This window comes from Gossypium hirsutum, chromosome D12 (genome assembly GCF_007990345.1).
Source record: "Gossypium hirsutum isolate 1008001.06 chromosome D12, Gossypium_hirsutum_v2.1, whole genome shotgun sequence".
Taxonomy (NCBI): Eukaryota; Viridiplantae; Streptophyta; class Magnoliopsida; order Malvales; family Malvaceae; genus Gossypium; species Gossypium hirsutum.
In genome coordinates this window covers 61,339,275-61,351,214 of record NC_053448.1, presented here as the reverse complement: position 1 = coordinate 61,351,214, position 11,940 = coordinate 61,339,275, and the positions used below count along the sequence as shown (strand labels likewise).

Here is an 11,940-nt window from a genome sequence, read left to right as displayed (position 1 = left end):
AAATTATTATTTTCTAAATTTAAGTTTAATATTTAATTTAAATTGTTTATAATTTTTTTTAAACTTTAACTTATATCTTTAAATTTACGGAATGAAACTGTTATCATCTCAATCAATTATTGAATGTATTAATCATAAATTTAAAAGAAATTCATTATAAATTAAACCATCAATCTCAACTCTCTCTCTTTTTCATTTTTAGGTGAAATAGTACTTATTGTTTTTTTTTCTTTATTTTACTATAAATAAAATACATTCAAGAATATAATATCAATATAAAAATATAACTGAAATAAATCGAAAAAAAATTAATAAATTTATATATAACATTTACACATGATGGAACTAGATAAATTCATACATCGCAATCAGTAGTGAAACCAAAACCTAGATGCTCAACAACCTATCATAAAAAAAAAGAATAGAAATGAAAGGAAGCCAAAGATGAACATGATTCCATTGACAGAAGGGGACAAGCAGTTTAGTCCATGTAATTGACAAAAGGGATGTAGCATTTTATTAAGGGGGGAAGACCGACACCAACAAAAACATCTGCTGATGTTTTGTTTTCAAGTCATTTGTTCATTGAACTGCTTGAGAAAAGCCCAATACTTATGCTTGAAATCAAGTCCAGACTCAGTCATGTCTAGGCATTCAAAGAAAGCGGATCGGTGCCTGGCTACTCTAATCTATCCTGTCACTTAAAAAAGGCATCAAGAATTTACGTGCTCCTCTATTAAATACTGACTTTTCTAAAGTTGAGTGCTTGGATGCTTAACATGACCGGGTTTTGTTACATTATCTTTACTGCCTTTTATTATGTTATTTTTACTAATGGTGTTTAAACGGTTATTTACACGACGTCGTTGAGGGGTGTCCGGCGTACGTTCGAGGATTGCAACAAGGTGCGAGGGATATTCGAAGACCAACTAAAATAAATTATGAGGTTTCGGATAAATTTAATTAATAATCTAAATTTTAAAAAATATTAATTAATTTTCAACTAAAATAGATTCAATAATCCAACGATTAATCAAATTAATTTGGTTAAGCCTATTAATTTAATCGAAATTTGGACGCGTAATAATGTTTATAGCATAATTTACTCGACGTGTGAGCTGTAAAAAAAAAACATTGCACGCATTTCAACCCACCATTAAAAAAAGCTTGATGTCAATAACAACTGCTTACTGCAAATGTCATGGCCCATGCACTCCCAAAGACAACATCCATAAACCCAACCCAACAGTGACACGTCATTACATCAAATGTTTTTTTTTTTACAATATATTACATTCATTTTGTGACGACATCAATTAATTAACACTAGGTAGAAATGAGGAGAACCGTCTAGAGAATTTAAAAATCATTAGCACCACCAACGCCGTCATATCCAAGATCATCTTCAACCTTTTTCGTCACCTCATCTATGATATGATCCTCCACCGCATCCACACCTTTTGCTAACGCCAGTCCACCCAATGCCCTTGCAACCACATCCACCGCTAACCCTGTTCCCATCCTTCCAAACTTACTCTTCTTTTCCTCTTGCCCTTAATAAGTATACCCTCCATTTCCCATGCTCAATAGAGCCTGACCATACGGTGGCGGGACGTTGTAATTGTAACCACTGTAGGGATAGCCAGCTGGTGGAGATGCATAGTAAGGATTTCGTGGCAATTGACCGTACGGGTAACCATAAGCTGGCGGAGCTGCCGGTGGTGTTGGGACCTGGTAGAGAGGTGCACGGTACGGATCAGGCTTGTGATACCGTAACTCTCTGATCAAAACCTTGACGTCAACTTTGCCTTGCGGCCTCCCGGAGGGATGTTTCAGCTAGAGTGTTTTCTTGTGGCGTTCACCAAAGCCGGCATCATCGAGAACTTCACGGAGCTTGAACTTAGCTGAGCCGATGAGAGGCTTGGTGTCTTCCTCGGAGCCGGCGTGTACAACGTCGATTATGAAAGTTGTATTGTCGTCGATGGGAGCAGAGAGAGGGAGGACAAGAGTTTCGTTCTAGGTGGTGTTAAATCTATAACGAACAAAGCAAAATTACATTGATCATGAAAAATTGGTATTGTATTTCTTCCCTTTACAATCACAGTATTTATAGAGTATATGAGTTAGCTATTGTTCATAACTACTGCTAACAACTTAACCGATTGAAATGAATAACAAACTAATTGTTGAACTAACTCCTAACAATACTAGCAGTTGTTACTTTGTACTTTAACATTCACCCATCTTCCTGACAAGTAAAACCTGAAGAAGACTTTTAAACCGAGAGAAAGATGAAATAGACAAAGGCTTAGTAAGAATGTCAGCAACCTGATCACACGCAGGTACTTCACCCACAACTATGAATGTAAAACAAGATTCGCAGCAACTGCGACTGCACTTAAGTTGTCACACCAAACAGTAGGTGAATCATTAGATTGGAGTTGTAATTCCTTTAGCAATAAAGTCAGCCAAACAACATCACTTATCGCTGCAGCAAGACTTCGATATTCAGCTTCATTTGTGGATCGAGAAACAACTTGTTGTTTCTTGGAACACCATGATACTAGGTTGTGACCAAAATATATACAGTAGCTAGTTGTGGATCAACGATCATCAAAATCCAGCCCCCAATTTGTATCGACATAACCAACTAAAGAGAGCCGAGCAAATGGACAAAATATAATCCCATAGTCCAGAGTACCACATAGATATCGCAAGATACGTTTTAATGCAACTAGATGTATAGTAGTGGGTGCATGAATAAACTGGCAGATGCGAGTTACTGCATAAGCAATACCAGGCCGAGTTAGAACCACATACTATAGTGCCCCCGCAAGACTTCTGTATTCAGTGGGGTCAGGAAGATGTTTCCCGTCATCTTTAGAAAAAGACGATGAGCTAATCATAGGAGTATGAACACTATTTGCATTAGTCATATGACACCGGTCAAGCAGATCACGAATGTACTTCTGCTGGCATAGATGAATACACCCATCAAAGGAACGAGTAACCTCAATTCCAAGAAAGTAATGAAGATCACCCATATCTTTAAGTAAAAATTCCTTGTGCAATTGTTGAACAAAACTTTCTATACATGTAGGCACGCTTCCAGTAACAATAATATCATCCACATACATAAGAACGTATAAAGAGTGAAAGAATGTGTAACTTGAACAAATAAATATGCATCAGACTTTAATATAAGAAAACTAATTGAAAGTAGAAAACACTTTAATTTGTTAAATCAAGCACGTGGAGCCTATCAGAACCCAAACAATGCCTTCTTTAGACGACACACCAAATAATTGCCATCAAGACTAAACTGAACATGCCCTAGAGGTTGCTGCATAAACATTTATCAGTAAGATTGCTATTTAAAAAAGTATTATTGACATCTACCTGGCGAAGCTGCCAACCTTTTGAAACAGCCACTGATAGTATGACTCAAATAGTAGTAGTTTTGACCACCGGACTAAACGTTTCCTTAAAATCACACCCAGGCACCTGAGAACACCTTTTAGCCACTAAACGAGCATTTCGACGGGCAATCGTGCCATTCAAGAGCCATTTACACCCAATCACCTTTCGATCACTTGGTAATGGAACAAGTTCCCAGGTGGAATTGCTAATGAGAGCATCATATTCAGTTTGAGCAGTAGCACGCCATTCTGTGGTAGAAAATGATTCCTCAATCGTGTGAGGCTTAATAGCTTCAGCTAACAGTGCCTTAAGTTTAAATATGTCAGCCTTAGACTGAGTAACCATTGAATGTGTATTAGTTGAGGGTAACGGAGAGGCTTGAGCAGAAGAAGAAGATAGAGGGTTTGTTGATGATGATGAAGGTAGTAGGTTTGGTGATGATGATGAAGGTAACAGAACAGTAGGAAATGATAGAGTGTTAGTAGGTATATTATCATGAAGAGAGCATAACGAAGTACCAGAGTTTAGGTTATCTTGAGGAACTACAGAGGTCAAGGAACTCTGATCAGAAGGAGAGGAAACTTAGGAGGTTAAACAAACAAGGGCTTTGTAAGCTAAGAGTTGAAAGGTTGAACAAGTGGAACATATGTTGGTGAAAAAGACTGCTCAGACAAGGACGAGGAGCCCCCCAGACCAGACTTAGTAAACAGAAAGCAATGTTCATCAAACACAACATGACGAGAGATAACGATCTTGCCATCTGGTGTGAGACATTGATAACCTTTATGTTGAGAGTTATATCCCAAAAATGTACATGGTTTAGAATGAAAATCCAACTTGTGACGTAAAAAAAAGACGCAAATATGGAAAGCAACAACACTCAAACACTCGTAAATGATCATACATTGGATCTTTCCCATGCAGAACCTTGTACGGAGATTGTCCTTTTAACACCGAGGTAGGTAGACAATTGATAAGATGAACAACACAACTGAATGCATAACCCTAATATTTCATAGAAATATCTACTTTTTATATTTTGTAACTTTTTTTATATTTAATAACTAAAACGTAAATTTATTAATAATTTAATGAGTTGGGTGTGTTTACCAATTTTTTTTTGCTCAAATGAGATTGAACATTCAACCTATTTGCGAATTCAAATATGGACTCAAACATCTAGGGCTCAAAGCCCAATCAAATTGGACACTTCACTCCTGAAAAAAGGAGCTTTGTATTAGATTCGAATGTCGATTAAAAGTGTTCACCGCATTGGATTAGGTTTGAGTTTATATTTTTTTAACTTCGAGTAGCCTAAGTTAATGTCTTTTATTGTCTTGAAATGATAAAAATTATAAAAATAATCTTACATTAATATGTTTATAATTAAATTTATGTAAAAGTAATTTTATGTTTTTTAAACAATAAAATCGCCATTTAGGCGGGTTGATATCAAGCTTCAATTTTTTAGAATCAAATCACAGACTAGCCTATGAATATTTCTAATCATGATGTTATGATGTGCATGAAAGTAAAACTTTTATGTAAAAAAATACATTTATAAAAAAAATTGGTCATTGAATAAATTATTAAGTGGAATGGTAAAAGTATTGTACACAAAATATCATCGATATCAAGTTCAACGTTTAGGCTATTGGTTATTTTAATTAATGTTTTTTAATTGTTTTTGAAAAATTATATAAAAATATAAAAACACAAGCACCAATGTAATCACATTTATTATTTATTTAAGAAAAAAAGCAAATTGTTTTTAATTTTTTTTATCTAAGTTGATGCTCATTAAATTCGTGATATTAATTCAATGACACATTCTATATGTGAATAAATTTTTTTGTAAATATATATTTATTAAAATTTACAAAATTGAAGGTTTTAAAAACAGTGTCTTAGATTCAATTATTATGGATGAGTTTTTTATTTATGAATTTTATATAAAAATCAAATATATTCATAACAATATAATTTAACTAGTTTATTATCCATACAATTTTAATTTTATTTATTTAATATATATAAATTTTAGTTAATTAAAATATTTTTAAATAAAATCAACAAATACGTGTAACTCATTATATTAAGAATTAATTTTTAATATTATAAATAGATGAAATTTTTAATAGAGAATTATTTTACGGGTGTATAATACTTTATTAGTGTAAATTTGGAAGGATGGAAACTAGTAAATTGAAATTAGGGTAATTACACAACGAGATGTATTCATAGAAAAAATCAACAAACCCGAATTAACCCGACGTAAGCAACCCGAATTAATCCGTCAAGTTGACTGGTTTACGCGGACATGTTAAGGTGTTTTTTATGTGTAGGATTCAGCCCCTCTTTGGATCAACCGCGGCTATTCAGCCCAGCTACACATGATCTTGTTTGACAAATACTAATTCAGCGACCAAAAAGATCGAACGATCATAATCCTCAATGTACACGGGCGCACCCAATCCCTACCTCTTTAGAAATCTCATCTCTTCGACCATGAAGCAGGCTTCAACACTCGCGAACACTGTAAATTGAAAAACTCCGAAATCCCCAACGGAAATGGTGTCGTCTCTAAGACTACCGGCGCTCACCTCCCTCATCTCTCCTTCCTTTACCCGCCGCTCCACGGTGTCTCTTCGGCGGCGTCTCCATCTCCGTCCGCCTCTGGCTGCTGGGTTCTCCGCCCAAAGCGCGGCGTCGAGTCCAACGGTAACCGAGGACCGAGTTGACAGTAAGAAGAGCGGCCGAGTCCAAGACCGGGGGAGTACTGACCGAGTCATCACGCCTCGGTCTCAGGACTTCAATGCTTGGTATCTTGATGTTATTGCTAATGCTGAGCTAGCTGATTATGGTCCCGTTCGTGGTACCATGGTTATTCGCCCCTATGGTTACGCTATGTGGGAAGCAATTCAGGTCGCTTCATTTTCTTCCAAATTACACTAATAATTGCTCTTTTTATCTTTCGAAATTTTAGTTGATTTTGAAAATTTTGCAGGATTATTTGAATGTTAAATTCAAGGAGACTGGGCACAGTAACATGTACTTTCCACAGGTGATTTTTTTTTTTGGGTAAGTTTTAAGCTATCATTTTGTATATTTGCTTTACCTACTTTAGCTTAATGGTTTGTGAAATTTACTTTGTGACTGCAGTTTATTCCATACTCATTTATAGAGAAAGAAGCTAGCCATGTGGAGGGATTTAGTCCTGAATTAGCTCTTGTTACGATTGGAGGAGGCAAGGAACTCGAAGAGAAACTTGTGGTACACATTTAGTATTACTTAGCTTAACTCTTTTTGTTTATAGTATTACCGAGTGTTATCAATGCAATTTTATGAATTAGCTTAATTATATTCAGTGGTATACAAACTGAATGACTTTTTAATGAAAATGCTGGTTCATGAGTAACCATGATGGCATGACCTGAGTTTTGCCTTTGATTGTTATACTTCCTGAGGTTGTGACAGGTTCGACCTACCAGTGAAACTATAGTAAATCATATGTTTACACAGTGGATTCACAGTTATCGTGATCTCCCTCTAATGATCAATCAGGTATAAGCTTAGTTATATATTTGGCCTGTTTATACAGTTATGCAGGGTTGCCACTTACTTTGTTTCCCTTGTTTTATTCCATTCAGTGGGCAAATGTCACAAGATGGGAGATGCGGACGAAACCATTTGTAAGGACCCTTGAATTTCTTTGGCAGGAAGGTCACACAGCTCATGCCACACTGGAAGAGGCAGAAAAAGAGGTTTATGTCACTTTACCTATGGCTTAGACATGATGAATTTAGATGGTATTGTTTTTTTTTAAAGGATTGGATGCTACTGAACTGCAGGCACTGCAAATGATTGATGTCTATACAAAGTTTGCTTATGAGCAAGCTGCAATACCTGTAATTGCAGGTAGAAAATCTAAAGTGGAAACATTTGCTGGTGCTGCACCTTACATAGGCTATATGGTGATCGCAAGCTTGCAAGCTGGAACCAGCCACAATCTTGGGCAAAACTTCTCCCGTGCTTTTGGGACACAGGTGATTTATACATGGGGTGCTCCTTTTTTTTATCTCTTTTTCATTCCTGATATGGATATGCATGCAGGGAGCAAATAATTTGTTTACCGATGAAGTTTAATGTTAAGGAAATTGCTGGCAAGCAATGCACTTCTGTTATTTACTTTCACATAGATGAAATATGTACCTGCTATCTTTTTGTGGTTAACTCTTTAAACCTTCGGTTATTATTGAATATAGGCACTGTCATGGATTTTTTCCACTTAATGACACATTTGTTTTTGGGAGACATTTTCCAGGATTACGCAGGCTTCTGTTATTGGTTGTCTAGGGTTGCTTTAGGTTTTTTTTTTTTCTCATGTTCTCGTTGTTGTAGTAATTTATTGTTTTACTGTCTCTGCTCTTGGTCCTAGCAATTTCAGAAAGCCAATCCAAAAGCCAGGCAAGGTTAGTATATATTTTTAAAAAGATTATAACACTGCTTAGACACTGTAGGATGGAGGACATTTTTGTACTTAGCTGTCCGTTTTATTCATTTATGATTGTCCTCCCACAAAGGGCTTGCAGCAATTTTCTTTTCTATTTGTTTCTGGTAGGCATAGGCCATTCAAATGCTAAAGTGAATGATCGATCCCTTTTGTTGCATATTGTACTGGCCATTGTATTGGTAACTCTATAATTAATAAAGGCTTTTGACTGAAAGTTATGCTTGGGCAGTTCACTGATGAAAATGGACTAAGGCAACATGTGTGGCAAACATCTTGGGCAATCAGCACAAGGTTTGTTGGTGGTATTATAATGACCCATGGAGATGATGCCGGCCTGATGCTTCCTCCGAGAATTGCACCAATACAGGTATGTAACGATAAACTGTAATAGATGGCCTGAACTGTTGCTGGCATTAGTTGATTGGTCCTTTTCTTATCAAAGGCAATGGTAAATATGCTGGTGATATAAAATTATGGGGCTGAGACTGCTAGTCAATTGTAAGCGATCTTGGGATTCTGTTTGCTGTAGAAGAAGCATGTTATTCTTTTAAGAAGTTACACAAAATACAATTCAGACCCTTTTGGTAGCTATGGTTCAGCCTGTAAGGTGGAGCGTATAAGTAGAATGATATTTATGGTGGAACTATGTTTGCAAACAACTTTCTGGATATTAGATTATCTTCATGCGATTTATCGATACACAATGTTGTTCTGCAGCTAAATAAATATTGGGAGAACCACTTGTGTAGCATGTTTTAATAGTAGAGAGAGAGTATTTTTTTTTTTTTGATTTAAAAAAAAGTAATAGTGGGTGTTGTTGTTATAGCTGTCTTGACAACAAATTTTGTTGGTTTATTAAACCTGCATATGGTCATTCACTGGGCTTTGGTTAACAAAATGGAGTACCTTTCCCATCTATAAAAGCCTTGTCCTCCTAAGAATTGTACTTGAGATGTCCAAGTTCGAATTACCAGATCCCAACCATCGAGGTGTCCCTTAGAGATACTTCTTTTACCAATAATAATACTCAAAAAAGAAAGAAAAGGGAAGAGGAAAATATGTATATAATTGGAGTCTATATCACCACATCCATTTTTATAAGAACTCAATTATTTTCTTTGAGACAAAACAGTCTCCCTGCGTGGGCTTACCAGTTCCGAAATGATGTCTCAATAGGGCATTAATGAGTCTGATGCTTATCTAGACTTCTTGATCTTAAGGGCAAAGATGCTTGTAAGTATTGAGGTGCTAGTGGTCTATTCTCCTTGCTTTCCTTGTAATTACTGGCTTTTAAACTAATTAGAGTTTTGGCTTTGCATATGATCTTCATTTATATCTTTTACTTGTTCCAGTCAAGTGTATGTGATAATGCCAGCCGTTGTCTGTTCCTACAACACATAATCATCAGAATATACTTATCTTCTTGGTTCAATTGTTCATCTTTCAAGTGGTAATGCTTAATAAATTAAAAAAAAAAAGAAAAGCCAAAAAGGAAAAAAATGCCTTGAGTCTCTCTTACAATTTTTTATTATTTTTATAATGATTGTCTTTTTGTGTTGTCTACCATACGCTTTCAGGTGGTAATTGTACCTATTTGGAAGAAGGTTGATGAGAAAACAGGAGTTCTAGATGCTGCATCTTCTGTTGCAGAAACTCTGAAAAATGCTGGACTTAAGGTTAAACTTGATGACACAGATCAGAGAACACCAGGATGGAAGTTCAATTTCTGGGAGATGAAGGTATCTTTACCTTAAAATGGGCAGAACTTATGTTGGTTATGCCGAAGTATAAAGCTTATTTCTTAACTCTATGTTCTTCCTCAAGCTAAAAAACCGGGATAAGGAATCTCCTAGGAAGTTCATACAACTTCTGTCCATGATCCAGAAAATGTGTATGGATGAAGTTGTGATCCATCCCTTGAGTTTTTTGGGTGCTTATATTATTTTATCATGTGATGTAGTCTGATCTTATTTGCTTTGCAAAAAATATATTTAACTTTCATCTGCCTCAAGCTTTAGATAATAATTTTGTAGGGAGTGCCTCTGAGGATTGAAATTGGTCCCCGTGATGTTTCGAGTGGGAGTGTGGTCATATCTAGAAGAGATATTCCTGGGAAGCAAGGGAAAGTTTTTGGAATATCAATGGAACCTTCAATATTGGAAGCTTATGTCAAAGACAGATTGGATGAGATCCAATCATCTCTTCTTCAGAGGGCAATATCTTTCCGGGACAGGTTTGTTTTCTTTCTCAAGCAATTATTAAGAGTTTTAACCCAAGGAGAACTTGACTGATAACAAATTTTTTGACCTTTGATGTTCATTATGGCAACCCGGTAGCTATTTGGGTTGAATCAAGCTTATAAATGTACTATGTATGTGTATATGATGAGTTTGTGAAGCTTTAGCATGACCATTGAATTGGCAAACCTGCTCTTTCATTTGTAAACAACAGATAAACTGCATAACTAGCTTCTTGTTTTTAGAGCTTACAAGAATAGCTGCCTTCAGTTCAATGGTAGACCTTGAAGGATTTAGGGATTAGTAGAATTGATGTTTTGATTAAAAGCACATTGTTCTGTAATTCTTACATCTACTTAATTAATTAAACCTGCAAAATCTCTTCAAAGTGTTGGCATTGCAAATTCTTATTATTGGCATTTCTAGAAACTATAAATAATAGGACCGCTTTGGGGATATTCAATTTCTGACAATGTCTTCGCTTTGTCTTAATAGATGTTCATCTGATTGATCGAATGGTTCATGTTTACTACATGGATGTATTCTTGTATCTATCGCTCTTGGAAGCTTCAACTTCCTTGAGAGCTTCACAGAATTTTTTGAGTTGAACAGAACCCATATGCTTCTCTTCACTCTGGACTTCTTTGCTCTTATTTCTAATGCTTCCTGGACTCTTTGCAGTAACATAGTGGATGTGAGCTCTTATGAAGAACTCAAAGAAGCAATATCTTTGGGCAAATGGGCTAGGGGTCCTTGGTCTGCTAGGTATACTACTCTTTTTCATTGATGATAGCCATATCAGAACTATTTGACTATTGTTCATTTGACTATATATTTACTGAAACATGTGCATTTGTGAGTCCGACAATATATTTCTATTGTGGCTGCAGTGATGCAGATGAGTTACGGATAAAAGAAGAAACAGGGGCAACGATTCGCTGTTTCCCCTTCGAACAGCCTCAGGGGACCAAAGCATGCTTGATGACAGGCAAGCCTGCTGACGAAGTTGCCATTTTTGCAAAATCTTATTAAGACTTGGGTAAAGTTTATTTTCAAGCTCACAAACTATCTAGTTTTGCAGTTATATGTCCTGAATTTTGTCCAGGTTTTTTATACCCTCTTCCTCTCCTATATGAAACACGTAGCTTTGACTACATTCACTGAAACAGCACACATAACTGTTTATACATTTTTAAAGCTGTCATTTGGTCATGTTCTTGCCTTGCTTTGGGGTTGATCTAGGACAACAATTTATACATCCGGTTTGATATGTAGTGATATATTTTTTTTTTGATGATTAATATGTAGTGATATTTATGTATAATAATTGAGGGACTAATTTAATCAAATTTCTGAAATAGGACTTGGTAGGTACTTTCACTTGCAAAATCATAGAGAAAATGGAGGAGCTAAATTAAGCTCCATGAGGAGCAGAAATTTGCTTTTATTTTATCCTGATGCCCGAGAATGAACAGAACATGACATTATACATATTGAGGTTATTGAAATTTTATGTATTAAAACGTTTAATTAGAAAATAAATAATATAAAAAATATGCAATATCTATCTTTAGATTTGTAAAAACATAGAAATGTTTTTAATAATATAAAATATATATTATAGTAAATGAAATGATATTTTGAAGTTTAAATATTTTATTTTATGGCGAGACAATGTGTTAAATGAAATATGATGATGAGAAATTTTGAGTTACTCAAATCTTACTTAAATTTTCTTATAAAATTTAAAAAATATATATTAATAAAAAT

The 11,940-nt window shown here is 35.4% G+C and overlaps 1 protein-coding gene across 1 annotated transcript; it reads left to right on the top strand.

Moving 5' to 3' along the window:
• The first annotated feature begins 5,786 nt into the window (after positions 1 to 5,786).
• LOC121224389 (proline--tRNA ligase, chloroplastic/mitochondrial) lies at positions 5,787 to 11,444 on the top strand. Its single transcript, XM_041107652.1, has 11 exons — positions 5,787 to 6,345; positions 6,428 to 6,484; positions 6,583 to 6,693; positions 6,898 to 6,984; positions 7,071 to 7,184; positions 7,272 to 7,466; positions 8,163 to 8,300; positions 9,511 to 9,672; positions 9,967 to 10,166; positions 10,852 to 10,935; positions 11,061 to 11,444. The coding sequence occupies exons 1-11, from the start codon at positions 5,992 to 5,994 to the stop codon at positions 11,200 to 11,202; spliced, it is 1,644 nt and encodes a 547-aa protein (XP_040963586.1). The 5' UTR covers positions 5,787 to 5,991; the 3' UTR covers positions 11,203 to 11,444.
• The last annotated feature ends 496 nt before the right edge of the window (positions 11,445 to 11,940 follow it).